Source organism: Macrosteles quadrilineatus, unplaced genomic scaffold (genome assembly GCF_028750875.1).
Source record: "Macrosteles quadrilineatus isolate MER2022 unplaced genomic scaffold, UCM_ALF_1.0 Scaffold_2__2_contigs__length_208266976, whole genome shotgun sequence".
Lineage (NCBI taxonomy): Eukaryota > Metazoa > Arthropoda > Insecta > Hemiptera > Cicadellidae > Macrosteles > Macrosteles quadrilineatus.
This window is the reverse complement of record NW_026542595.1, coordinates 180,496,757-180,523,803: the sequence shown is the minus strand read 5'-3', so window position 1 is coordinate 180,523,803 and position 27,047 is coordinate 180,496,757. Positions and strand designations below refer to the sequence as shown.

The following is a 27,047-nucleotide window of genomic DNA, read 5'->3' as shown; positions in this document are numbered from 1 at the left end:
AAAATTACCCTTTGAATCTCCTCAAAAGGTGTTATATCAAATTTTCTATGGCAATTAAAAATTAAAATAAATGTTTTTTTAGCAAGTCTATTAAAAAAAATTTATTGAGATAAGTTAGTCTATATAAATTATAAACCTTAGGAGGTTAGTAAAAATTTAGCAAGACACATAAGCTTATTGATGTTACATTTTGATAGTTAGTGAATCAATTTTATAAAGTAGGCTACATGCAAACTCTTTTTCTCGTTAAAAACAGAAATTTCAAGATCTCCTGTGATTGTGGTATAATGCAAGATAATCTTGTGTATTGGTAGTATGCAAGATATGCAAGTATGCAAGACGTTATGAGACATATGAAATTTTAACAATGCCTTCACTTTACATTCACAAAATTATGGTATACTTAAAGAGTGATCCGCGATTATTTATAAACAAAAAATTTATTCATCAATACCTATCCTGCAACTATGACATCGTCGTGATTATTTTCTGCGTTTACAGAACATTGTAATAATCTTCCACAGTCACAAATTTGTTACTATAAGCGACGATGTTTATAGAGATTAAGGATGTAACATAGAGCACAAGGGCCTAGAGTTTTAGGATTTTTGAGATGTTAACTTTTAGAGAGCCAATGTTAAGCCGTTAACAAATGGATGCTCACTGAAAAGTGCCTATTTTCTCTACTTCTAGATAGGCTTGATACCCTGAATTGAATTCCAAAAACTATATGGGCAAATGCCAGGCCCGTTTTTGACCATGTCAGCGCCCTAGGCACAACTTAAATAGTAGCGCCCCTTTGCAATATATACATGGTGACCACCAACCGGTAAATCCGGGAACTAAGCGTGATTTTTTTGAACCGGGAATTATGTGTGCATTTTGCATTTCTAATTTCAACAGTGACGTTTCCATGACCACGGTAGACGAGAGACGATAATATGTCTCCACAAGGCCGCGAGGGATGATCAGAACTTTGCCGTTATCGCTTGAGATGATGACAATGTCTACACGACCACGGGATATGATCATGCATGATTTTACTGCGATCGCGCGAGACGATGATAATGTCTAAACAACCGCGGGATATGATCATGATTTTACCGCGATCGCGCAATACGACAATCAGATCTGCAGAGCCGCGAGGGATGTTCAAAACATTACCGCAATCACAGAAGGACGAAGATAATGTCCACACAACAGCGGAAAACAGTCAGAAATTTGTCACAATCGCGGAAGACGATAATGATCTCCACATAACTGCGGGATATTATTAACATTTTGCCGTAATCGCGGGAGACGATTACGATGTCTTCACGACTGCGGGAGACGATTACGATGTCTACAGGATCGCGGGAGTTACAATAATGATGTCTACTCTACACGGCTGCGAGGGATGATCAGAATTTTACCGCAATCGCTTAAGACGATGATAATGTCCACTCGACCACGGGAAAGATCATAATTTTGCCTCATTCGCGAAAGACGATGATGATCTCCAAACAACTGCGGGAGATGATTACCATTTGCCGCAATGGCGGGAGAGGATGACAATGCCTCACGACTGCGGGAGACGATGATGTCTTCACGGCTGTGAGGGATTATCAGAATTTTATCGTGATCACACAAGAAGATGATAATGTCCACACGACCCCGGGAAAAGATTACAATTTTGCCTCATTCGCGGTAGACGGTGATAATCTCATCACGACCGCGGGATGTGTTCATATATTGCCGCAATCAAGGAAGACGATAACACAGAAAACATATGATAATAATATCCACACATCCGCTGGAAATAGTCAGAACTTTGCCGCAATCGCGGGAGACGGACGATGATGACGTATATACAACCGCAGAAAATAATTAACATCTTGCCGCAATTGTGGGTGACTGTTAAGGTGTCTACACGGCCGCAAGGGATTATCAGTTTACCGCGATCGCATGCAAAAACGGCCACAATTTTCTTTCTTTTTCCTATATTTTTGGCGCCCCCCAAAAATGCCAATTGCCTCGCGCCCTAGGCACGTGCCTACCTTGCCTATTCGGTAAATCGGCCCTGGCAAATGCCCACCCATTCAAGTTGGTTTATTGTTCAAAATTAGAAATTCTGGTCAACCAAGCTACAAACTTAATATCGAAGTTCTGTCTTGTTGGGCAAATTTAAAACTCGATACACAGAATCACCCAGTTAAACCAGAACTGCTCTGAGATTGTTGTAGGCCTATACAAATCAAATAAGGAAATTTTAACAAAACAATATTATAATTGATTTAAAATATATTGCATGGTGAAATCATCTTCCAGAACTGTAACATACTTAATATTCTTCTAAAATAATGTAAAGTTTAATGGCCTCAACTAAATATTGTTGAATAAGAATTAATATACCTACCAAGCATGTAGCCGTTTTAAGGGGGGTGAACTTACTACTACTGATTGAGTGACGGTGGTGTAAAACTAAATTAAGCGTGCTGATTCTGCTACCAAGATAATTTAATGAAAGACGTGTTGGGGACCAGAGGACGGAGATATTTAACCCAGACCGGAAGCTTGCATAGCCAGCTTTGATGTATGCTAATACAACTAATTTACTAAAAACTATCCTTCCAAAACTTGTGACCTATAAAACGACTGTTAATGAAGATTGGCTGGTGATTGAACTACTTAAATAAGAAATACCTATGGAAAACCTTTGGAAGAACTATGGAAACTTCTGGGGAAAACGTGTTGCCCTAATCCTGTTGCAGATGGTCTGAGGCTGAAGGCCTCGAATCGTAATTGTTAATTCCTACATTTTATCCTATGTCGGGACGACCCTTGTAGGTCTCCCCCGTGTTTGCTAACTAGCCTGACATATTGCTTAACCACTAGCTTATCTAATTATTGTAAACTTAGCCATTAGTAGGAATTCTAGACGAGCAGTTCCTTCTTAGACAGTTCTAGTTGCAGACCGGGGTCGAAGTGGGAAGGTTGGGAAAGGTCGGTGGGGGAAGCCGTTCGCTTTCTCGCGGTGGGCTGACGAGTTCGCCATGCAGCCTTGCCACACGAAGCGCTGACACTATAAGAAATATAGCGTGCCGCTATGCGTCACAAGCAGCAACACAATTTCATTGCAGTAGGTGGCTAAATGCACCCCAGGAGGGAGGAACCAGTCGACCGCACTAGTCTTCATGTGTTTAGTCTGTTTCGTGCGCTCGACAAAGATTTGTCATAAATCCGTCCAAATATTTGCCAACTCACTTCAAATTTTGAAAACAAATGAACAGGAGATAGATATTTAAATTAATTCAAATGATCAGAGACTTAATCTTTCAATTGAAAAAATTGCAAAGAGATAATAGGCCAGATGTGCAGCACAAATTACACTTGAGAGTAAGGGTTAGGGTGACTAGTTCCGCATCACTCTGAGATGCATTTCAAGCGATTGTGCATTGACTGAATTTTGATGTCTTGCATCGATGAGCGTATGACTACAGAATAAATGGAAAAAAGAAATACTTACCAAAATTATTCCTTGAACTTCCACTCCTGGCGGCACATGGGACACTGGTGATGTACTTGTTGTGAGTTGAGCCACTTCATAATACAGTGGATATGGAAACAATGAGAACACTGGCCCCAAACTGCAACCAGAATAATTCATTGTGTGTAATTAAATTGCAGTTTATTAGGCCTACGGCAAACAATTTATTCTAATCAAGAGAAATCCATTTCTGAGGATGTCAAATGTTCCCTTCCGGATGACCTAACAATTACTAATCTAGAGGTTAATACCTTGTTGCCAACGTAATCCTTGGTACAGTGTTAATAATTGCTACCGGTTTCGACACACTTATGGTGTCATTGTCAAGCCTACGTGGTTGTCGCTCCTAGGAGGTCGTCAGAAAGTCTTCAAAACATATAAACGAGACAAATAAATAACAAAAAACGAATACAAACAAATATTTTTTCGAACAAATAAAACTGTATAGCTATACAACTCTCGGCGTGGCTGCGGGTTCAGGTCTAGACAAGACTTGACTAGATACACCCTTAACCCGCAACCACGCCGAGAGTTGTATGGCCATACAGTATTATTCGTTCGTAAAAATGTTTGTTTGTTCGTTTTTGTTATTTATTTGTCTCCTTTTTGTGTTTTGAAGATCTTCTAGGAGCGACAACCACGTCTAGGCTTGACAATGACACCATTAGTGTGTCAAAACCGGTAGCCATTAAGACTGCCAAGGATCAATCAATCAATTATCAATTATCAATTAGTTAAGATGGGGACGCCACTATGTGCGTATTTTAACCCAAATATGAGTGAAGGATGAGTGTAGGATGAGTGGCGCGATCTTGTAGTCTTGTTAGTGACTAAGGCCGACATATTCCTTAGACACAGCTGTTAATTAATAGCCCATACAGCTAATGGCAACTAAGGGACCTACAGTTTATAGTGGAATCCGAACCACATTTTTCCTTGTAATTTACGAATTGGTCTAATTATCAGGATAGTACTGCGGATAGTCGTAGTACTCACTAGTGCGGACGTTAATCCACACCAGGGAGCATCGCATCCACAGTGCATCCCTATAAATATCCACAATTCGTGACCTCCTAGTAGCTGGATTACAGGACGACGCCACCCGTTACATTGGCAACAAGGTATATAACCTCTAGATTAGCAAGAGAAATCTGTCCTAACATACAACAGGTAAGGAAGAAAGTTTGATTTTGTTGATTCTTTACAAATCAGAGCTTTTTGAGCAGATAAACCTTTGATTTGCTTTTATTAATTTAATTTAACTTGGTAGCTTAAACTGATATCCAAGTTCCATACAGATTTTTAAAGAAATGAGAAGGCAGAATAGAATGAGGTTCTTTAAACTTAAAAAGTCACTGTTAATGATAGAAACTACATTGCACCGTTTAACTTAAAAAAAATTTCTTACTTTGACATAGGCCTATAAGTGAAGTAATGTATAGACATAAACATAACCTAATTTTTATAGTGATAGGGTCTAGGCTACAGATAATTTGTTTTATTTAACATAGACTATTGTATAGATTATTATGACCCATATTTTGGAACAATAACAGGGTGTCCACCAGGCCGACCAGGAAAAATTCATGAGTAAAGAAAAAATCCAGGTAGTTCAGGTTGTACTTTTCATACTAAAATTTCCAACGTGTTTGGCGCCAACTCCCGCAATGCTGTTTTAGCGCTCTAACACAGCTCGCTATTTTAGTCATCGGAAAGAGCATTCTCAGTTAAGGGGGGAAAATATGATTGCTGTAATATTGCCTGACACAAGTACCTATTCAATTTGTATATATTACAGATTAAATAATCCATAAATTAAAAACTAATCCTTAAACCTGCAATTTATTAATAACTTCCTAAAAATAGTGATATGTCGATACCAAAATTTATCGAATCTCTGTACAGACACCTGAAAAATAGATTCTTAATAGGCCTACTGATAATTTCTATTTTACCAAATTTTCTTAAGGATTACTACACCAACCCCTGGCTTTATGTACTTTCATATTGTATAATTTTGGAGTAATGGGTTTCCAAGTGGCCTAGAGAAATTATAATGCAGAAATTAAAAAGATATCATAATCTTCCTCGATCGTAGCTTAATTCAAATAATTTCTCGCAGTCATCATTTCAAGCAATATTTTTGGACATCATCGTTGGTCACGGCAACGTCATCGTCGTCTTCCGCGATCACGGATACACCATCGTCGTCTCTCACGGTCACGGAAACGTCATCGTCGTCTTCCGCGATTACGGATACGTCATCGTTGTCTCCCATGGTTACGGAAAAGTCATCATCGTCTCCCGCAGTCACGGGAAGAAAATGGGTTAAAACTTAATGTTGAAAAAACAAATATTATTAAATTTTCTACTAGACACAAAAATATGGAAAACTGTTCCTTTAATTTAGTTGAAGCTCATAAATTCTTAGGGGTTTACGTAGATGACGCAGTTAAATGGGATTCACATTTGAATTATTTACGTAACAAAATTAGGTCGATATCATCTTTATTCATACATTTAAGGGACTGTGTTTCTATTGAGACACTTAAAGTAGTTTATCATGCTTATCATGCGTAGTGAAAAAAGAATTGGGCCAAAAAAATAAAGACAGTCAAATATCTGAGCTTGTGATTAAATCTTCGATTGTCAAAACTCCTTCTGCAATTGCTAGACACTTTAATGATTTTTTCTCTAAAATTGGTGACAATATCACAAAATCTCCCGCCGCTGAAGCCATTAATTTAGTTAGATGCAAAACTTCTGATTGTTTTAAATTTAAATTAGTAAATGAAAAAGATGTTCTAGATGCCATTAAGTCTCTGAAAAGTAAATATTCTGCAGGGTGGGATGAAATACCGGCCCCTGTAATTAAAGCTGCTGCATCTTTTATTGTTAAGCCTCTAACTTTTGTTATAAACAAAAGTCTAGGAAATGGAGACTTCCCGGAAAAACTTAAACACTCTACAGTGATTCCTATTCTTAATAAACGGTATCAGCATTCTGACACATACTTTCTCCCATAAGTTTGTCAACAACCTTTATCATATTGTGTAAGCGGTGAGAGTAAATGGAGTAAATATACGGAATTGGGATTAGTATAATCTTGTTAAGAATTTAAAGGACTACATACAAAATGTTTATCAAAATCGTTTTGGGCCAGTTTTGTGAAAATCCGATTTTTCCGTTATTTTATGGGGTTTTTTATGGGAAAATAACATAATTTACAATAACTTTTGAACCGTAACTTCCATTTTTTGAGAAACATGTTTTACATTCAAATCAGTTTGGATTTAGAAGAAATAGTTCAACAACTCAAGCCATGTTTAAATTAATAACAAATGTTTTGGACACCTTGGATAGGTCGCAGAGCACTGCTGGTGTGTTCTGTGACCTGTCCAAGGCTTTTGACAATGTTAGACATGATATTTTGTTGAAAAAGCTGGAATGTTATGGTATGAGTAGGGAGGTTGTCCTGTGGTTCGGCAACTACCTCCAAAATAGGTTTCAAAAAGTAAAGATTAATACCTTGAATGGAAACTCAGTTTTTTCTGATTGGAATAAAGTACACTTGGGAGTTCCTCAAGGTTCAAAGGTAGGGCCATTCTTGTTCTTAGTTTATGTCAACGATTTGTTTTCAAATGTAAATTCAGATTTAATTTTATTTGCAGATGACACAACAGCAATAGTCAAAGGTAAAGACAAAAATGAATTGGCAGTTAATATCTCTTCCTCTGTTCAAAACATCAGTTTCTGGTTGAGCAAGAATGGTCTAAGTTTAAATCATGCCAAGACTAAAATATTAGAATTTTCCGCCTCCTCAAACAGGTCCAAAGAATTAATTTTTGCAGTTCCCAACACCAACATTGACCTTCCTGTCTGTAAATCAGTAGATTTTCTGGGACTGACAGTTCAAGATAATTTAAAATGGAATAACCACTGTGACCATTTATATGCTAAACTAGATAAAGCCATATTTAATCTCCGAATTATTAGAAGAATTTGTGATGACAAGACAGTGATGTTAGTATACCATGGTTATTTTTTATCAATTATGTCATACAGTTTGTTGTGTTGGGCAAATTCACCTTCTAGCAAATCTATCTTTAAACAACAAAAAAAGGCCATCAGAGTCATTGCTGGCATCAGCTCAAGAAAATCATGTAGATCCAGTTTTAAAAAATTCAAACTTTTGACCCTTCCTGCTCTTTATATTTTACACTTGGCACTTTTCATTAAAAACAACCTTTATTTATTTGAAAACTGTAAAAAAACTCATAGTTATGAAACTAGACACAAACAACTTTTGGAAATTCCAAGCCACAGATTAGCTTTGTTTCACAATGGACCCTATTATCAATGCATACAAGTCTACAACAAATTGTCCTTTTATTTCACAGACCAGTCTTTGAGCCTTAATAATTTTAAAAAGAAACTTTCAGAAAAACTGATTGCACTTTGTCCTTATGACATGAATTCATTTTTATCCTGTCAACTGTAATCTTAATATTTGTATATATTTATTATGTGTAAACTATTTATAATGCATGATTTGTACTGACATGTCATATATTCATTGCTGATATTCAGCCTCTGTATTATGAATTTTTGTGATGAATAAATTGATTTGATTTGATTTGATTTATGTGGAGTCAGTGTTAAGATATGGCATAATTTTATGGGGTCAAGCTACTGGTATTAAAACTTTATTCAGGTTACAAAAACGTATTATTCGTATTATTACCAACTCTCATCCACGCAGTTCTTGTAAGAAACATTTTCAAAATTTAAGAATTCATACATTAACGGGGTTGTATATTCTAGAATTATTAAATTACATACATTCAGTTAAAAATGAGCTACCAGAAACAATACATTTTAATCACAGGTATGAAACCCGAAATGAAAATATATTTAGACTCCCCAGACACCGTTTGACCCTATATGAAAAATCTCCATTGTACGCTGGGCTGAGATTGTACAATGTGCTTCCGCCATGCTATAAGTCATTAAGCAAAACCAAATTTAAAGATACAATAGATAATTTTCTTATTGACAAGGCTTTTTACTTAATTGAAGATTTTTAGAGAACTACAATTTAGAATTTTTTTTTTTAAGTGTTTAATTTTAAGTTAAAAGTTTTAATGTTAAATATTTTATGTATGGATTTAATTTTGACAATGCACCTATTCTAAATGTTATGACATGTATGGAATGTTTTGTGCAAATAAAGTCTATGTCTATGTCTATGTCTATGTCTATGTCACGGGAACGTCATCGTCGTCTCCCGCGTCTCAGGAACGTCATCGTCGTCTCCCGCGTCTCAGGAACGTCATCGTCGTCTCCCGCGGTCACGGAAACGTCATCGTCGTTTCCCGCGGTCGCGGCAAAAAATTCCTGGTTAAATACAAAATTCACGCATAATTCCCGGTTTTCCCGGATTTCCCGGTCGGTGGACACCCTGAATAAGCTTCGGTTGACATGCTGGGACCCTGAATCCATATTTTGGAGGTTAAAAGATTTTACAATCAATTAGCCTAACAGAATTTTAAAAACATTTCTTAAAAATAAAACCAGAAACTCATTTCATTGTATTTGTACCATTGACTATACACAGCAATGGTTAAGTACAGTACTGTAGCCTTAAAATTATTTTATCACAGTCACTTTGTAACTGCTAGTTATTAGTGACCATGGATAGGTACTAAAGTTTACATCAACAGTATACTGTACTTGCAAACTCTGCTCTATCAAGATGCAGAGATGCACTAAACATTGTAGACCACTAAACATTGTATTAGTTAAGTGGTTATTTGGTTGGAGAAATCATGTAGACATACACCTACCTAATGGGCAATCATCTCCAGGCAATTTACAGTCAGGACAGCATCCGTCAAAAGCTAATCTACAAATGCCGCATGTGTCGTCGTTAGCAACCCACCGCCATATGGCCACTCCAGTCCACCCTGGAAAAGTTTTTAAAAATTGCTTTTTTAGATGATAGTTAAGTTATCTTACCTCTTTTCATAATTAATTCTCTTAACTTACATGGAATCCCCCCATTAAATACTAAACAAAACCTTAGTAAAAAAACATAGAATACTATTTCATTTTATGTTGTTTGTTGTTCTTCCGGATCAGTATGACAATCAATAAAAGGTTTAAATTACCTGTGTCTGCCGATCGATCCTAATGTATCCTATTACAGGAGATGCACTTTGGCAAAATTAAATCGCCATCATCAGTCCTAATATAAGGTTATATCTTTATGCTTATAGGTACCTAGCTTCCTCATTAGGTGCGTCTTGAAGTTTTGGAAACACATACACGAACTTAACACTTGTACACATGACGAATAAAACACACAAACACACAGTTTATTTTTACAATGGACATGTAAACACGCTTCGACACACGACCGAACGCGCGTCTACATGTAAAAATGTAAAATTTTAAGTAAAGTACGAAGTAGCCTATATTTTATCACCATAAAAACTACATTTTAAAACTAATTGAAAGTAGGCTAGGGCCTATAATGTATATAAACTTAATGTGATCCTTACTTCGGTTATGTTAATGGTGGTTGGAAATATTTAGTAACTTAGTTTTACTATCAACGAATATTTTTAATAATAATTTATTTCCCTATTTAAATTTAAAATTACTGTAAGTTAAGTTACCTACATAATAAATTATATTTCTTTGTGTAATCTTTCTCTAATTAGAGATTGTACAGTATAGGCCTATGTCGTAACTTAACTTATGTAGCGAAATAGAATCGAGGAAGTGTGGAATTACGGATTAATGTCGTTGTTAGTTTCGATGGAGGTTAATCCAAGGACCTACTGAGGAATTACTGAGGTAATTTCTCTCCGGTGGGGGAGAGTATGAGTCTACGAATAGGGCGCTCGGGGAATAGGCCTACTTGCATTGGGGCGAAGTCAGACTAAGTTTAGGATAGCCTAGGAAGATTGTAAAGGATAGCCTAAACACAAATGATAAACCTATGTTAGATGTAAAGCAGCATAACTTAACAGCAGAAGGTTTTAATGAATTTTTTACTAGTAGTGTCAAATCAATTGTACAAGGTATACCACAATCTGCCCAAAATGTGTCTTTCTATTTGAATAAGCTCGACCCATCTCTACGTGATAATAATTTTGCCGTAGAGCATTTTACTGTAGAAGAAGTATATAGTGCAATATTTTCCCTTAGTAATAGTAAGTGTTTAGATGTGTACGGTCTCAACTCCGGGATTTTAAAATTGGTAGCACCTTTTATTGTAGAAATTGTGTCTTATTTATTTAATCAGTGTATTGTTAATGGTATGTTTCCACAGTGTTTAAAGTTGGCCAAAGTTGTGCCCTTATTTAGGAAGGGAGATAAATCAGAACTATCCAACTATCGACCTATATCTATAATTCCTGTTTTGGGTAAGGTATTTGAGGTTTTATTAAATAAAAGAATTGTAGATTATTTAGAAGGAAATCACTGTTTTTCTGTCAATCAATATGGTTTCAGGCCTAAACGTAGTACATCCAATGCTGTTATTAGTTTTATGAGGAATTGTATGTATGGTTTGGATTCAAAAAACAAGGTGTCTGGTCATTTCTATGATATGTCGAAAGCGTTCGACACAATCTCTCATAACGTGTTATTAGATAAGTTATCCTTTTATGGCTTTGATTCATCCTCTTTGGCTTTAATTAGTAGTTTCCTTTCTGATAGATTACAGTCTGTGTATTTCAATGATTCTTTTTCTGTGTATTTGCCTGTTAAGACAGGAGTTCCGCAGGGATCAATTTTAGGCCCTACACTATTTGTTGTATATGTTAATGATCTGCCTTGTTCTGTTGTCAATTGTAATGTAAGTGCCTATATGTATGCTGATGACTTGGCTCTGCAAATAAGTTCTAGTGATGCTATCTTAGCGCAACAGTCCTATGCTGAGGCCAATTCCATAATAATGGATAGTGATGGGATAACTGAATGGTTTCCATGACCGAATAATCAATCAGTTATTTTTTGCGTCAATCGGTTATTTTTAGTTGAATAAATCACCGAATCAATTTTAGTCATTATTCACTGTCACAAACCACAACTAATTTTTATCCTATGGGAAACTGAATGGCATTTAGTCTTTTAGCGTCAATCGGTGATTTTTAGTCAAACGAATCGCCGAATAAATTTTAGTTCCCTGATAATGTGACAAACTAAATCAACTAAATAACTAAATCACCGAATCGCACGGTAAGACTAATTTAACCGAACCAGGATAAAATAACCGAATTAGTCTATTCAGCATCAATAACCGATTGATTCGGTTATTTTCATTCGGTGATTCCCACCACTAATAATGGATTGGACTGCTGCCAATTCTTTGTGCCTGAATGAGAATAAAAATCAGAACCTGGAATTTAGTTATAAATGTACTAATTATAATGTAGTAAAGTTTTTAGGATTAAGTGTTCAATGAAACATCAAATTGAACTCCCACATTGATCTAGCTTGTATTAAAGTGGCAAGGGGTGTTTTTATGTTAAGAAGACTTAAATATTTTGTTAGTGTAGAAGTTTTAAGGGCTGTGTACTTTGCTCATATTCATAGTCATCTTAAGTATTGTATTATTGTTTGGGGTCACTCTAGTAATTTAAAAAACTCCTAATCTAGCAGAAAAGAGCAGTTAGAGTGATGCTTAATGTTAGATCTAGGACTCATTGTCAGCGTTTGTTTAGGGAGCATAAAATATTAACTGTTGTGTCTTTGTATATATTGGATTGTTTAATGTATATCAGAAATAACTTGGATGATTTCCCTACAAATGAATCTGTACATTACCACAACACCAGGCAGCACTCTTTTCTCAGAATAAACCAGTGTAATTTTAAGTCTACAATTGTAAGTTTTTGTGAGTACCTTTCAAGAACACCATAGTATCAATGTTATGTAGTTTAGCTGTATACAATGTTGATGAATTTTTAGATCATCTAAGTTCCTTAAAATAGTTTTTAAACTTTACCTTGACGTTGCTATACAATGTAAACTTATTATTTGTTTTGGCAATAAATGATTTGATTTGATTTGATTAGTTAAACACAACTGCTTTCCTGACAAAAATATTGCATTCTCAGATGAAGAATACTGTAGGCCTGTACTTAGGCTGATGAAGAATACTTACCACCTAAGCTATGGGACTGAACCTTTTTTTACAATAGCCAGACTAGGTTTTGGGAAAATTTAGGCTATTTTTTAAACTTGCAGGACTTTTGCATCGTAATGGGTCTAAGCCCAACAACAATCATTAATAGGCCTAGTGTGTTTGTAATTTTCAGTAAATAATTTGGGTAGGCCTACAGTTTCTGAACTGGGCTATGCTAATATCGATTGAAACTATCAATTTGATTAGTAAACTTTCATGCAATTTTTTCAGGCTGCACTTTACTTGACGTCCTACACTCATTCGAATGAAAATATCGATCGATATATCGATTGCTTCATTCGATATATCGTTTGGTTAGTTAGGTAAGGTTAACCTAACCTAACTAACCAAACGATATAGGCCTATCGAATGAAAATATCGAATCGAAAAAAACAATCGAATGAGTGTAGGACGTCAAGTAAAGTGCAGCCTTTTTTCACTATCAGCAAGTTTGGTTGGTTAGGTTAGGATAGTTTAATTTTATAATAGGCCTAGCCTAGATATATTAAAAAATGTTGATTATTATACAATAATTTCAATTAGATAGTTTCAATCGATATTAGCATAGGCCTAGTGTTGGCTTAATAATAATAATAGCCCAGTTAAGAAACTGTAACCAATAATTTTGTTTTTATTTTCAAACGTTACAGCCTAGGAACTGTTTAGGGCCAGGAATAGGAATACTTACTTTTGATGGTGACTTTCATATTCCCTCCGACATCAGAATAGTTCGTTTAGTCTGACTTAAACTATTATTTCAAATAAAAAATTAAACAACATTAGGCCTATGGCCTATGATAGTCCTGTGGGATTACAAAAAGTTAGGTTACAATAGGCCAACGTCAAAGTAACCCGAAACGGCACACGGAAGATTTCTCAGGTACCGTTTGACGTCACTAACTGCTGACGTCACTTTGAGGGAACACCAATACCGCAACGATACGGCTATGAGCCATCAGCCTCGGTGGTGCAGAGGATAGCGTTGAGGGCTGATAATCCGAATGTTACGGGTTCGAATCCCGCCGGCGGCACTAACTTTTTATCAACAATTTTTTCATATCAGCAAGTTTGGTTGGTTTGGTTAGGTTATGAGAGTTAAATTTTATAATTAAAAAATTATAAAATTGATTATAAAATTATAAAATAATAATTATAAAATTGGCAATTATAATTTTATTTTATGAACAAAACTATTTTTTAGATTAGTAAACCTTTAATCGATTTTTCCATTATCAGCACGTTTGGTTAGTTTGGTTAGGTTATGACAGTTTAATTTAATAATAGAAAATTATAAAATTGTCTGTTTCTTCAGACGCAGCAGTTAGTTGACGTCAAACGGCACCTGAGAAATCTTCCGTGTGCCCCACCGCAAATTAACCTACTTCAACGTCACTACATAAACAATAAAATATATCAAGCCTTGCTTTAAGATATTATTCTAGCCCGTAAATGCATGCTATATTTATACACTTATACTTTTGTAGTACTATTATTTTCATTATATGAAAACGAAAAGTGAAAGTAAGTTAAATTAAAATTAATAAAGAATGAGAGGGAGGAGAGAGCAGCAGCAGACAGAGAATTTGAGAATGAATAATCTATTTTACAACATTAAATTAAAACGTGATTAAAACAGTACAGCCAACAGTAAAAAGAATAAGTGAGTGGAGCCGGTGGAGCGTTGTTTATTGATGTCACAATCTTTATTTTGGACATTTTGGTAGGAATTATAAATTCATGGATAACTATGATAATTTTTTGCCTACATCGATGCTAGGCCTAATACATTGAAGCAAAAGGAATTTTCTTTGATTCTTAGTAATAAACTAAACTAAGCGTACACTGACTAGGTCGGGACGGAACCACAGGTCTTCTTTGCTCTGTCTGAGGACGCACGGACGGACGGGACAGACCACGGCCCCAGTTAACTCCGTCGCGGCCTAGGGCCCATTTCATAATAAAGTACAAACTAATATTATTAGTAAATCAGCTGATCGCCCAATGCAAATCTAATGGAAATTACAAGTTATAAGTTGTAACTTGTCACTTGTAGTTTATTATGAAATGGGCCCCTGGTAGAATTGGCAACGTTGCAAGTGGTGTTGTCTAGCACCAGACATCCCATAAGACAACATGTCAGACAGGTGACACCAGCCATGGTGCCCGTGCACCAGCTCATTAATTCGCGTATTATTAATTTAAATTTATGAACTTAAAATTATTAATATATTGAAAATAAAACATATAGAATTGAAAGACAAAACAATATTTACATTGAAAATTTATTTTCGTACATTTAAAGTGAATTCAATATTTTCATAGCCAAACAACCAAGCTTTCGTATTATCAAAATATGTACACAAATAAATGCCATTAGCTGCCTCCTAAAAAAAACAGCTGTTACAACCCTACACTTGCGATGTTGCCACTTTGAAGGCCGTGGTACAGACGAACAGACGTTCCGCCACGGTCACCTTTGACTCCAGGCCGACGCCTGTTAATTGGCAACGTCGCAAGTAGGGTTGTTTAGTGTCAGACGTCCCATAAGATAACATGGCAGACAGGTGACATCAGCTCATTAATTCGCACTTTATTGATTTAAATTTAAACTTATGAACATAATTTATTAAAATATTGAAAATAAAATATACATACAGAATTAAAAACCAAAACAATATGAATTGAAAATCTATACTTACTTACTTACTTACTTACTTACTTGATACTTGTAGGTATCCCATTAGTAGCACGGGTGTGCCATGGTCGTCAAAGTTTTGGCCTATTCTTGATTTAAGAACTCTTCTACTGAGTAGTAAGGCCTAGTCGTTAAATATTCTTTAAACTTGGATTTGAACTTCTCCGCATCTTCAATTTCCCTTATGGCAGCTGGAATTTTATTGTAAATTCTTATGCATGTAGGTCTTGGTCCATCTCTCACTAAACTGGATGAAACTTGTGGTACATGTAACATTTCCTTCTGCCTCGTTGAATAGTTATGGATTTGTTGATTTTTTTGAAAATGTTCTGGCTTCCTTTTAACTGTCACTGCAGACTCAAGAATGAACAGAGCAGGCAGTGTGAGTATATTCAGTTGTATAAAGATTGGTTTACAATGTGATAAGTAGGGTTCTCTCGCAATTGTTCTTACTATGCGTTTTTGAAGCAAAAATATACGCTCCGCCAAGGGACTATTCCCCCAAAATATCACACCATAATTCATTATGCTATGGAAGCATCCAAAATAAACTTTCAACAGTACAGCTTGATCAACTATCCAGGGGTGCCCATCCCCCCCTAGACTCATGACGCACCCCCCCCTCAATTGAGCAACAGCCCCCCCCCCCCACCATGAATGATGTACACAACAAATGAGAAACATTATTCCCCCGACCAGCACTATTTTTAAAACTATAAAAGAAGTTTTTTAAATTTGTTGAGATATTTAAAATTCAAACCCAGTTAATCTATATGAATAAAGTTATAGTTTTGTCTGTACATTGCTCAGAATTATACATATTTTGGGTTATTTTTACGTTTTATACATTAAAGAAGTTGAAACATGTCTTATCTCAATTTATGTCCGTCTGTCACGGCCCAGAAGGCATTTTACGCAGCCTACTCTAAAGAAAACTAGAGTACCGATTATGATTCTAATGGTTTAATTGTATCCACAGGATTGGCAAGAGTGTCCTCTTATATCCATTAAAATATGGCCTCTCTATTTTGGAAATAAAATAACGGACAATCAAACCCCAATTTTGTGTGATTTTTCTAGTTTATTTTCTCCATGTTTACTACATACGTCATTTATGAAATACTAATAATCTCTTAAGAGAACACGTCATATAGAATTAATTACGAACAGCTGTTTACTAGCTGTCACTGATGTGTTTAAACATAAACCACAAGCTGCTATACCCGTGCTGCAACGGGAAGAAAATGTGACCCAGAGAGCCATTAAAGTGGTGCTGATGTGTGTTTTAAAATACAACAACTCTATGATATAGTATGAAAATATAAACTGATTTAAAAGTGTAAACCTACTTACTTTCAAACCCCTACTTTTAATGTTATTGGATCCAAAAGATTATGACAACATACCTTAGTGTAGCAATAGCATCAATTGCTTCTTATTGATGCTTCATAAATGACATGTTTTACCATAATTCTTCAATTTTACTCAAGCCTCTTTATATGTAGCTTAATATAGAAATTACAAAATGAAACTTTCAGCAATACTTTACAAAACGTATAACCTTTCTTTAAACCCAAACATAACCCTCCTCAATCTACATAAAGCGCCACAAACATGTTTTTCGAGTAAATAAACAAACACCAGTTCATTGTACTGACCAGCTGTTTCATTACCTAAATTAAATTAAATAATCTAAACTTTAGAAGCATGTCAGGCGTAGCCCTTTGGAAATCAACCTGTGGGGCAGAGCCCCTAGGAAGTTAATCCATATCAATAGTTTTCGGCAAATCTACATACTCTAAGCTTCATTTTGATGTGCCATATGCCTATATTTTTATTTGGTAAATGGCCTTAACCGTTTACATAAAATTTGACTGTATCACTTTAATAATATAATAGATGCTGTTTACAAATACTGTGTAGGCCCTAACCATTTCCGATCACGTTTGTAAGCAAATCCATAACCAAGTAAGATTATTAACCGTGTGGATTTGGCTTACATAACGGGTTTGATTTATCACGGGTACTTATATGTAACTGTAAATTATTAAATAACTAGCCATCGGATGATTGATTCTGTGTGTATCAAGTTGTACTTGAATTTTGATTACCGGGAAAAGACCGTGAATCAGTGTTGTACAGGACTGAAAAACTTATCTTTCTATATAAATAAAATTACAGTTTTATAAGTCACCTCAATTTAAGGATTTTTTTATTGCCAGAATATCCATATAGCGTTCGTAACCTCTGCTTAACGAATTGTCAGCGTCTTTCTCTATATAACGATCTCCTCTCCCTCCCTTTAGAAACATCAAAGCTCCTTTGATGAAAATGAAATGGAAACAACGCTTGCGCCAACAATCGTCTGCTCAGTCTGTCTGCTGTGCGCTATGTTACAACAGGTTTCAGATACAACAGCTGGGGAATGATGACAATATAATGCTTAGTAAACTGTGATTAGTAACCATGGTAACTTTAGTAAGGCTGTGATTGGGCAATGAGGTCTAAATATGGCGACTTGTTGAATTTGTGTATGAATTGAAGAGGACTTATTAAGAACATAGTCCAGGCAAACTAAACAAACTTACATAGGGACCGTTAAAAAAATTGCAAGAAAACGTTTTATGGTTTTATTTTGTAGAGTTGGGTTTGCAGAATGACATACTAAAAGTTGCCAAAAATCGGTGCACGAGAAAACCACTAAAATCACAATTTAAAATGGCGGCTTTTTTCAACATTGGACAAATTAAAAAAACATATTTCACATGCATTTGCTATGCACATTTTTCGAGATATTGACTTGGGACCACCGCCTGTATTTATTGAGTGGTTAGTACTTCATTTTGATAGGGAACATGTTTTTGGCCGCCATCTTGGATCCGCCATATTGGACATAGATAATTTTTTTTCAATGTAATGATAGTGTTGTGACACATCATTACCAACTACATTTTTACACTGATTTCAATGCCGAAATCCGTTTTTAAATATCTTTATTCATTTAGAAGATATATACAAAAGAAAACTCTGCACCATACATTTCTTATGGACGTTTCGTAGTTTGATATTTTTTTTAAATTATTTTTCTTATATCTCCAGTTCTTATTAACGCTTGTAGTTCGTTCTAGGCTTAAAATATTCAGTAATGTAAGGGCTTTCATTTGAGCTCTTGATCATTAAAATCAGACGAGTTAAAGACCTGCTACAAACCTCAGAACAATATTAAATTTAACTTTTTAGAAATATATTTTTATTAAAATATTTATAACTCGGGTTGTTAATACGTCACCAAGTTCTTTCTTGTCTCAAATTACTCAGTGAATGTTTAGCTTTGATTTTATTAATCACTAAACAAAATCTGAAAATTTTAAAATGAGCCATGGACCATAATTTAACATTAAAATGTATTTATTTTGAAATTTGTCTTTAGTTAAGGACATATATCCCAAACCCTAATAACTCCTGGAAAGTAATCCATAGCTAAAATAAAAGTCAATATTTTGGCGAATTATTTAAGACTATAAAGAGTTTTGGGAGTTATTTAGAATTAGGAATATACGTCTTTAACTAAAGACAAATTTCAATATAAATACATTCAAATGTTAAATTATGGTCCATGGCTCATTTTAAAATTGTCAGATTTTGTTTAATGATCAATAAAATTAAAGCCAAACATTTACTGAGCAATTTGAGACCAGAAAGAACTCGGTGACGTATTAACAACCCGAGTTATAAATCTTTTAATAAAAATATATTTCTAAAAAGTTAAATTTAATATTGTTCTGAGGTTCGTAGCAGGTCTTTAACTCGTCTGATTTTAATGATCAAGAGCTCAAATGAAAGCCCTTACATTACTGAATATTTTAAGCCTAGAACGAACTACAAGCGTTAATAAGAACTGGAGATATAAGAAAAATAATTTTAAAAAAATATCAAACTACGAAACGTCCATAAGAAATGTATGATGCAGAGTTTTCTTTTGTATATATCTTCTAAATGAATAAAGATATTTAAAAACGGATTTCGGCATTGAAATCAGTGTAAATATGTAGTTGGTAATGATGTGTCACAACACTATCATTACATTGAAAAAAAATTATCTATGTCCAATATGGCGGATCCAAGATGGCGGCCAAAAACATGTTCCCTATCAAAATGAAGTACTAACCACTCAATAAATACAGGCGGTGGTCCCAAGTCAATATCTCGAAAAATGTGCATAGCAAATGCATGTGAAATATGTTTTTTTAATTTGTCCAATGTTGAAAAAAGCCGCCATTTTAAATTGTGATTTTAGTGGTTTTCTCGTGCACCGATTTTTGGCAACTTTTAGTATGTCATTCTGCAAACCCAACTCTACAAAATAAAACCATAAAACGTTTTCTTGCAATTTTTTTAAGGTCATATCCTATATTTACCCGACTAACAGTAGAACAAAGAAAAAGAATAACAAGATTGTTCTCGTAGAACTTTGGGGTTCTTTCACGATCAATCTAGCCTCCCTATCCAGGAAGATTGTTCTCGTTATATTCTTTTTTAAGAGTGTTTTAATTATCTCTAAATATAATTTCACACTTTTTTATTACTAAAAAAAGTAATAAAAACTCCGGGAGCCTGGGGATTGTGTTTGGCTAGTTATTAGTTGAGTTTGAGTTAGCTATAATTTTAAACATTGCCGTTTGTACAACTTAACCAAGTTAAATGATTTGAAATTTACAATAATAATGTTATTGCACAATAATAATGATTTTGCAATATTGAATTTCATTAATAAAAATGCAAATCGTAACGTTAATGGCTGTTTACAGCGTTTTAATGGATTTGTCATATTCTGTTTTTATACTATATTGGATTAACCGTATGTTTCATTACTCCCCCTCCCTATTAACTCAGGTACCTACACAATAGTGTAAAGTGTTGTAGCCTATGCTACTTGATTGTATTTTAACGAGCTTTATGTCAACAAAGCGTTCTGTGCTAAGTCGCGGTGTAGCTGGACGTGTCTGTACAACACGTTATCTTTTATCTATCACATCAGTTGAGCCATCCCGTGCGCTCCCTCTTAGATCTCACGTCTTGCTAAATTTGTATAATAACTTTCTACACGAATCCGAAACCATCCTAAAATCTTATTTTAACTAATTGAATTCAATAATATAACTATTGTCATTAATTAATACACTTTCTATCTGGCGACTTCGTAATATATTTTGGATTGTCGTCACGTTGAACACTGTTGCAATTAGCTTTAGCCACCCCCCCCATTTTAATTTTTTGAGCCCCCCCCAAGAATTTCAATGACGCAGTCTGCGTCACAGCCCCCCCTTGTGGGCACCCCTGAACTATCAATTGCAGCCTACGTACCAAGTGACACACAGCTTTCAGTCTTGCTGCTGTGGCGTTTACTTGGTTCTGCCATTTTAAGTCACTGGTTATTGTCAGACCAAGATACTTAATAGAGTTATCTACAACGATACTAGCTGCCTCAAGGCGAAGTAGTGGTGTGCTTTCAGGCTTCTTACGGTTGTAGAATTGTATAGCCTTAGTTTTACTCCTATTTAGTATAAGATCGTTTTCTTTACACCATCCGCTCATTTCATTTAGGCCAGTTTGTGCCTTGTCTCTTAGGCCGTCGACACACGGGAAGACTGTTTTCCAACTGAAATCGGCAACTAGTTGGACAAACTAGTCGCCTGTAACCCGACCAATGTAGTTAGGTGGAACAGTACACACGGTGCGACTGCGATGCGACCAGTTGAGGACCAGTCGGCGATCAGTCGTTAAGCAACCGGACCTGCCGGTTGCTAGGTGATTTCAGTCGCCTGGTTTGAACAACTTTTCCAGTATTTTTGTGAATATTGTAGGTTTTTGTGAATATTGTAAGTATTGACATCCTGCACATAGACTGAAATTATGCGTCTGTTTCTTGTAATGCAGCGGCAGCTACAAAGAGCCGACAATGAATATTTGTTTTAACATAAGGATGTACCTAATACCTTCTACGCCCTCTACACTTTCTTGTTTGTCTATAAAACACCAGGGCTTCTTAAACACTACTACACATTTTAAACACCATACACAGTACACAGTATCGTTATAACAAAATTTGAACTCATTCATTGTCTCAACTCAACTACAATTATTTCAGTCGCGCCCGTGTGCGGATTTAAGCAACGCAACTGCAATCGTAATCGCGACAAAAAACAGTTGGTTCAACTTTAGTTGAGTTTCAGTCTTCCCGTGTGTCGACCGCCTTAGCCTACCCAGGTCACCCATGTAGCACAGATGGTTGGGCCAACGTTGGCCAACTGTGGGACAGTTGGTCGATGGTTGGTTGGAGCTTCCACAACCAACCAACCGTTGTCCAACTGTATATCTCGTAGTTGGGCCAACCAATATTTACAACTGTGGACCAACATTGGTTCATTGTTAATGAAATACATTAATATGCATTGCTGGGTATCATACATCAAGCCAACCGTTGTCCAACCGTTTTTCACTCGTTGGACCAACAAAAGATACTTTTGTTGGACCAACGATGGTCCATAGTTGAGTTTACACGACTTTCATTCTCTGGGTCTAGCTTTCACAACATAATTATAATAAAATATCTGGTTTTACAATACCTTTATCAGTTCCAAAAGTTTCCAAAAGTTTTTGGAACTGATAAAGGTATTGTAAAACCAGATATTTTATATATTACAGTTCCGGGGCTACAGCAATGAATTTTAATAATTATAATAATGCAAATATTTTTAAAATTAATATTCTTTAACTTATTTGCAACAATTTAAGGGGAAAGAGTAATTAATCATATAACAGTCAATTATAATAGCATTAATAATCTAACGGTAATTAATTAATCTATATTCAAATACCAGTATCCTCTCTAACTAAAAAAAAAAAAAATAATAATAAATAACTACTTATGATGCCTTAACAGATTAACAGAATCATATTATACTGTGTAGTATCAAAAATGTTTGAAGTATTGCGACCATTTTGCAACTGTCGGCTACTCTTTCACCACTTGAAAACTCTCTATATATCATCAATCACAGATAGCTCAGTGGTAAGGTAAGAGGCTCATAATTCGAAGGACCCGGGTTCGAGACCCGTCTGGGCCAAAATTTTTGTTTTAGCTTTTTTTAAAAATTTGTTTTTATGAACTATTTAATCAATTTACTCAACTAATAATTATGCTTTTCGTACTAAATCTTTATTATTTTGTGTGAAATAAAACGGTTGGTTGGATATCAGTTGTGTCATGGTTAGTTGGCCATCAGTATTTTTGGATGGTTGGGCCATTGTTGGACAATGGTTGGCTGGAAAACAGTTTAAAGAGGTGACATTTCTACCGTTGGCCAACTGTGTGGCTCCACAGTTTACCAACGTTGGCCCAACCATCTGTGCTACATGGGCACTGTCCTGAACTAAGTGACTCACATCATCAGCAAAGAGCCACACTTTCCCTTCAGATAAAGAGTCGGGTAAATCGTTGACATAGATCAGAAACAATACTGGTCCAAGGTTGGAGCCTTGCGGCACTCCGGTGTTTATGGCAGGGTAAATTGTAGAACGGTAGTTTCTTGTTAGTCCTTCAGAGCTTGAATGTTTTACTGATACAATCTGGTGTCGGTCCTGTAGATAGGTAGAAATCCATTGGAGTGGCTTATCTTTAATTCCAATATTTGCCAGTTTAATTTTAAGTTTACTATGGGAGAGAAGGTCAAAGGCCTTTGTCATGTCATAAAACAAGCACAGGGATTCTTCCAACACATCCAGGTTGTCATGTATTGAGACTAATAAATCAAAAATTGCATCGGTTGTTGAACTGTTTTTTCTAAATCCATATTGTTGTGGTGATAAAAGATTGTTATGTGATAAAAAAGGATTAAGTCTTTTAAGGAAAATTATTTCAAAAATCTTAGAAAATGCACTTTGGACTGCCACTGGCCTGTAGTTTTTTACTTGATCTTTCTCATCCTTTTTGTGGATAGGCACTACCTTGGATGTCTTTAGTTTACTAGGAAAAACTCCATTTTCAAAAGATTTATTTATAATTTTAGCAAGTGGTTTAGCTATTGATTCTTTGCATGACTTTAGGAGATAGCAAGGGATATCATCTACTCCAGAGCTTTTTTTAAGACTAACCTTATCTATAACCTCCTTTACCTCACTTTCAGTAGTAGGCCATAAGCGGAAATCACCCGCACCATCACCAACACCCGATATCAGAGGCTCCTCTTCGCTTGTTCCAGTCAGTTTTAATACCTCCTCTACAAAGTAATTATTAAACACATTTGCAACATTAACTGGATTAGTTATGTGCTCGTCATTCAGTTTCAAAGTTAAATTAACATTATTTACAAAATTATCATCACAAGTTAAACTTCTTACTATCTGCCAAGATTCCTTGCTAACATTTTTAGCATTATCTATTTTAGAATTGTAGAACTGTTTCTTGGTACTATTTAGAAGTTTGGCATGTTGATTTTTAGCATTCAAGTATTCTGTTTTTGAATTATTACCAGGCCTATTGTTATTTCTTGTCTCCCAATACAATTGTGTTAGGTTATCTTGTGACCGTAAAACTTCTTGAGTTATCCATTTAACTTGTGAATCGTTCTTGACATTAAAAATACCCTTTGGAAAACATAATTCAAATATATACAAAAATGTTGTGTAAAACTCGTCAAAAATAAAATCCACACTTGGATTTTCGTTATCAGTTTGCCAGTCTTGAGTTGCCATAATTCTTGAAAACAGTTCCAAAGATGAGCTATTTATTTTCCTCTTCTCAATGGTTTTCTTGATAAGGCTGTGTCTCATGTCGAGATTAATTTTGAGGTACAAAATATTATGGTCAGACAGTAAGGCTGGCAGTGCCCCAGAAACATATAAGCTTTCATCCAAATTAGTAATAAAGTAATCAATCTGACTAATACTTTCCTCTGTTACTCTGGTAGGGGTTTTTAAGGATACATGCAGGCCATATGAGTCTAAAACGTCATATAGACACTCTTTTTGCCATGATTCTGTCAAATTGTCCACATTTAAGTCCCCACTTAGGACTATAGGCAAATCATATTGATTTTTTATCATACTCAGAGTATCGTCTAGGATTTCAATAAAAATTAGAAAGTTTTCTTTTTGAGGTGGTCGATAAACATTTATTAAAACTATTTTATTTTTACCAGTAGTAACAGTTATCCCACAGCATTCAAAAATATTTTCCAGAGATTTAGAAGATAGGCTATTTATTTGGTTTACTTTAAGTCTGGTATCCATTAAAGAAAATATTGCCACACCACCACCTAACTTGTCTTTCCTAAAGTATTCGGCTGTTTTACAATAGTTGCCTATTTTAAAAGACTTATTTTTTCCCTGGGTTAGCCACGTTTCTGTTAAGCATAAAATTTGTGGTTTCTCTTCATGCATTAAAGCTTCAAGCATCTCTACTTTATTAAAAACAGATCTTATATTAAGGTAAATAATATGTACATTGTAAGGCATAGACTCTGATCCCCTATAAAAATTAGAGCCTAATTTCTGTACATTTAAAGCGGAGTCAATATTTTCATAGTCCAGTAACCAAGCTTTCGTATGTTACACAAATGCCATTATAGCTGCTTCCAAACTAAACAGCTGTTACTGGCGACGTTGCCACTTCGAAGGCCGTGGCCTGGAGTTAAAGGCGGCCGTGGATGATATCCCTCCCATCACCCCTTGGGACTGTCACTGGCGACCGTTACTGTACTTGGACCGTTCGTCCGTTCATGATGAAATTATTATTGTAAACATTTCACTATAAGAGACGATAGCGGAGCGAGCTGGCGTAGTGGTTAGAGCGCGGGACTTCAGTCCCTGAGGTCCCGGGTTCGATCCCCGCCAAGTCACCAATGGATTTTATCTAAGTGATAATGCCGCAACCCCTAGGTCTAGCCTGAAGTAATGTGAAAAACAATCCCAGGCTCGTGCCTAGCGTCCTTAGGACAAAAAAAAAAAAAAAAAAAAAACTATAAGAGACGATGGAAATGTATGATAATACAGTATATAAGTATATGATATGATAGTTAGGCTTCATTATTCGCACCTCTAACATGTTGACTACCAATTAAAAAATCCTTAACTATTTGACGCCAGACATGGGTTAAAGATTTCCCTTTTGTACCAAACTCATTGAATTAAACATACCTACCCACAGACCAATCTTTTTCATTCGGTTATCTGATTGTTTAGGGTCTAAATTATATTTATTGACATTAAATTGCAGTCGATCCAATCATTTATTAAAAAAAATAGTTTTGTCGTCAACTTGTGTTGACATCGGCCCATCGATTACTTCGTTGTATGCATCGATGTCTTTCTCCTTTAGTAGTATGTCGATCTTTATCCTTGATATAAAACACACACACCGATTAACTCACTTTAAGAGGACTAGGTCAACTATTGTCGGGACCACATAAGTTTGCAGTTGAGGGAGGAGCCTATTTACCATATGGTTTTGAATGAACCAATGAGAACCGTGCGGTGTTGCCACATCTAATAATACCAGCTGATTTGAAAATATTGCTTAGTATATTTTATTAGTGCGATGGGGCAACGTTGCAATAGCCTTGCCTTGTGATTGGCTGCCACCAACTGCAAACTTACGTGGTCCCGACTCTAAATAAACGCATTTAGACCTATAGATATTTGTATAAAAAAATAATAACCCAAAAGAAAACCACAACAACAGCAATTTAGAGCTATTTCATTTGACCCACAACTAACAAACAAGTCGATAAAATAAACCATTCGTGTGTAACAAGCCACAAAGCATATTCAGGTTAGCGTCAGCTATATAGTTGACGCCAGTCCGTGGCACAAATCCATACTTCAACCAACCTGATCAGTCTCGTGAAGATATTTTTTTTAACACGTCGGTAGCCAAACGTGCTAGAAATTATTCCAGCATCACAGGACAGCACTGAGGTAATCTCGATGGCTCTGAGTCTCTATGCCTTGATCGCTCTATGCTTAAATTTTGTGTTCACTCACTCCCTAGCTAGACAGTTGTTCAAGTTATTGACCACCGACATAAAATCCTATAAGGTTTATTCGAGTTGTTGGGCTCAAGATGGGTTACAACTATAGAAACTCAATTGGTGCTTCAGAAGATTAGTAGCTGATGTTACATTTCTCGTTAAGCTTCCAAATGGTGATGTCGTCAGTGTCGTCTGCTTGGCCAGATTAACTCATGAGTGCCGGGAGGACAACTATAAGAGCACAACCGCTAATATGATCCCTCGTCTCCATAGTAGGATTAGGAACCTGCTGTCACCTGTCCTACTTCCAAGTGGCCTTGTTCCAACTAATGAAAAAATATCCTGGATGTATGTGTGCAACTCTGAATGAAGTTCCTTCAAGTAAAAACTACAGAACCGCTTGAGCTGAGATTTTACAGAGTACAGAGTCAGAGTGGTACTTGATTATCTTGATAACACATAGGCTTATAAAAGTTATGAAATTCTATAAGGCTTTGCCACACGGGGTTCAAGGTTTCCATGCGTATTAATATTTAAAAGAATTTGCCAGTTGTTGCTACTAACAAAGTTGATTCTATGATATAGCATTAAAAAGTT

The 27,047-nt window shown here is 35.6% G+C and overlaps 1 protein-coding gene across 3 annotated transcripts in view; it reads right to left on the bottom strand.

Annotated features, from left to right (window-relative positions):
* Positions 1-13,529, bottom strand: part of LOC128988182 (anaphase-promoting complex subunit 11-like) — a 57,474-nt gene extending 43,945 nt beyond the window's left edge. For 2 of the 3 annotated variants that reach the window (XM_054409424.1, XM_054409423.1), the window contains exons 1-3: positions 13,414-13,529; positions 9,373-9,492; positions 3,506-3,626 (exon numbers count right to left, since the gene is read on the bottom strand). In XM_054409424.1, coding sequence (XP_054265399.1) covers positions 3,511-3,626; positions 9,373-9,492; positions 13,414-13,432 — 255 coding nt within the window. In that variant the 5' untranslated portion in view covers positions 13,433-13,529 and the 3' untranslated portion in view covers positions 3,506-3,510. Of the gene's footprint in view, positions 1-3,505; positions 3,627-9,372; positions 9,493-13,413 lie in introns of those variants that run through there. The other variant, XM_054409422.1, reaches the window with a different exon arrangement.
* Positions 13,530-27,047: the final 13,518 nt, after the last annotated feature.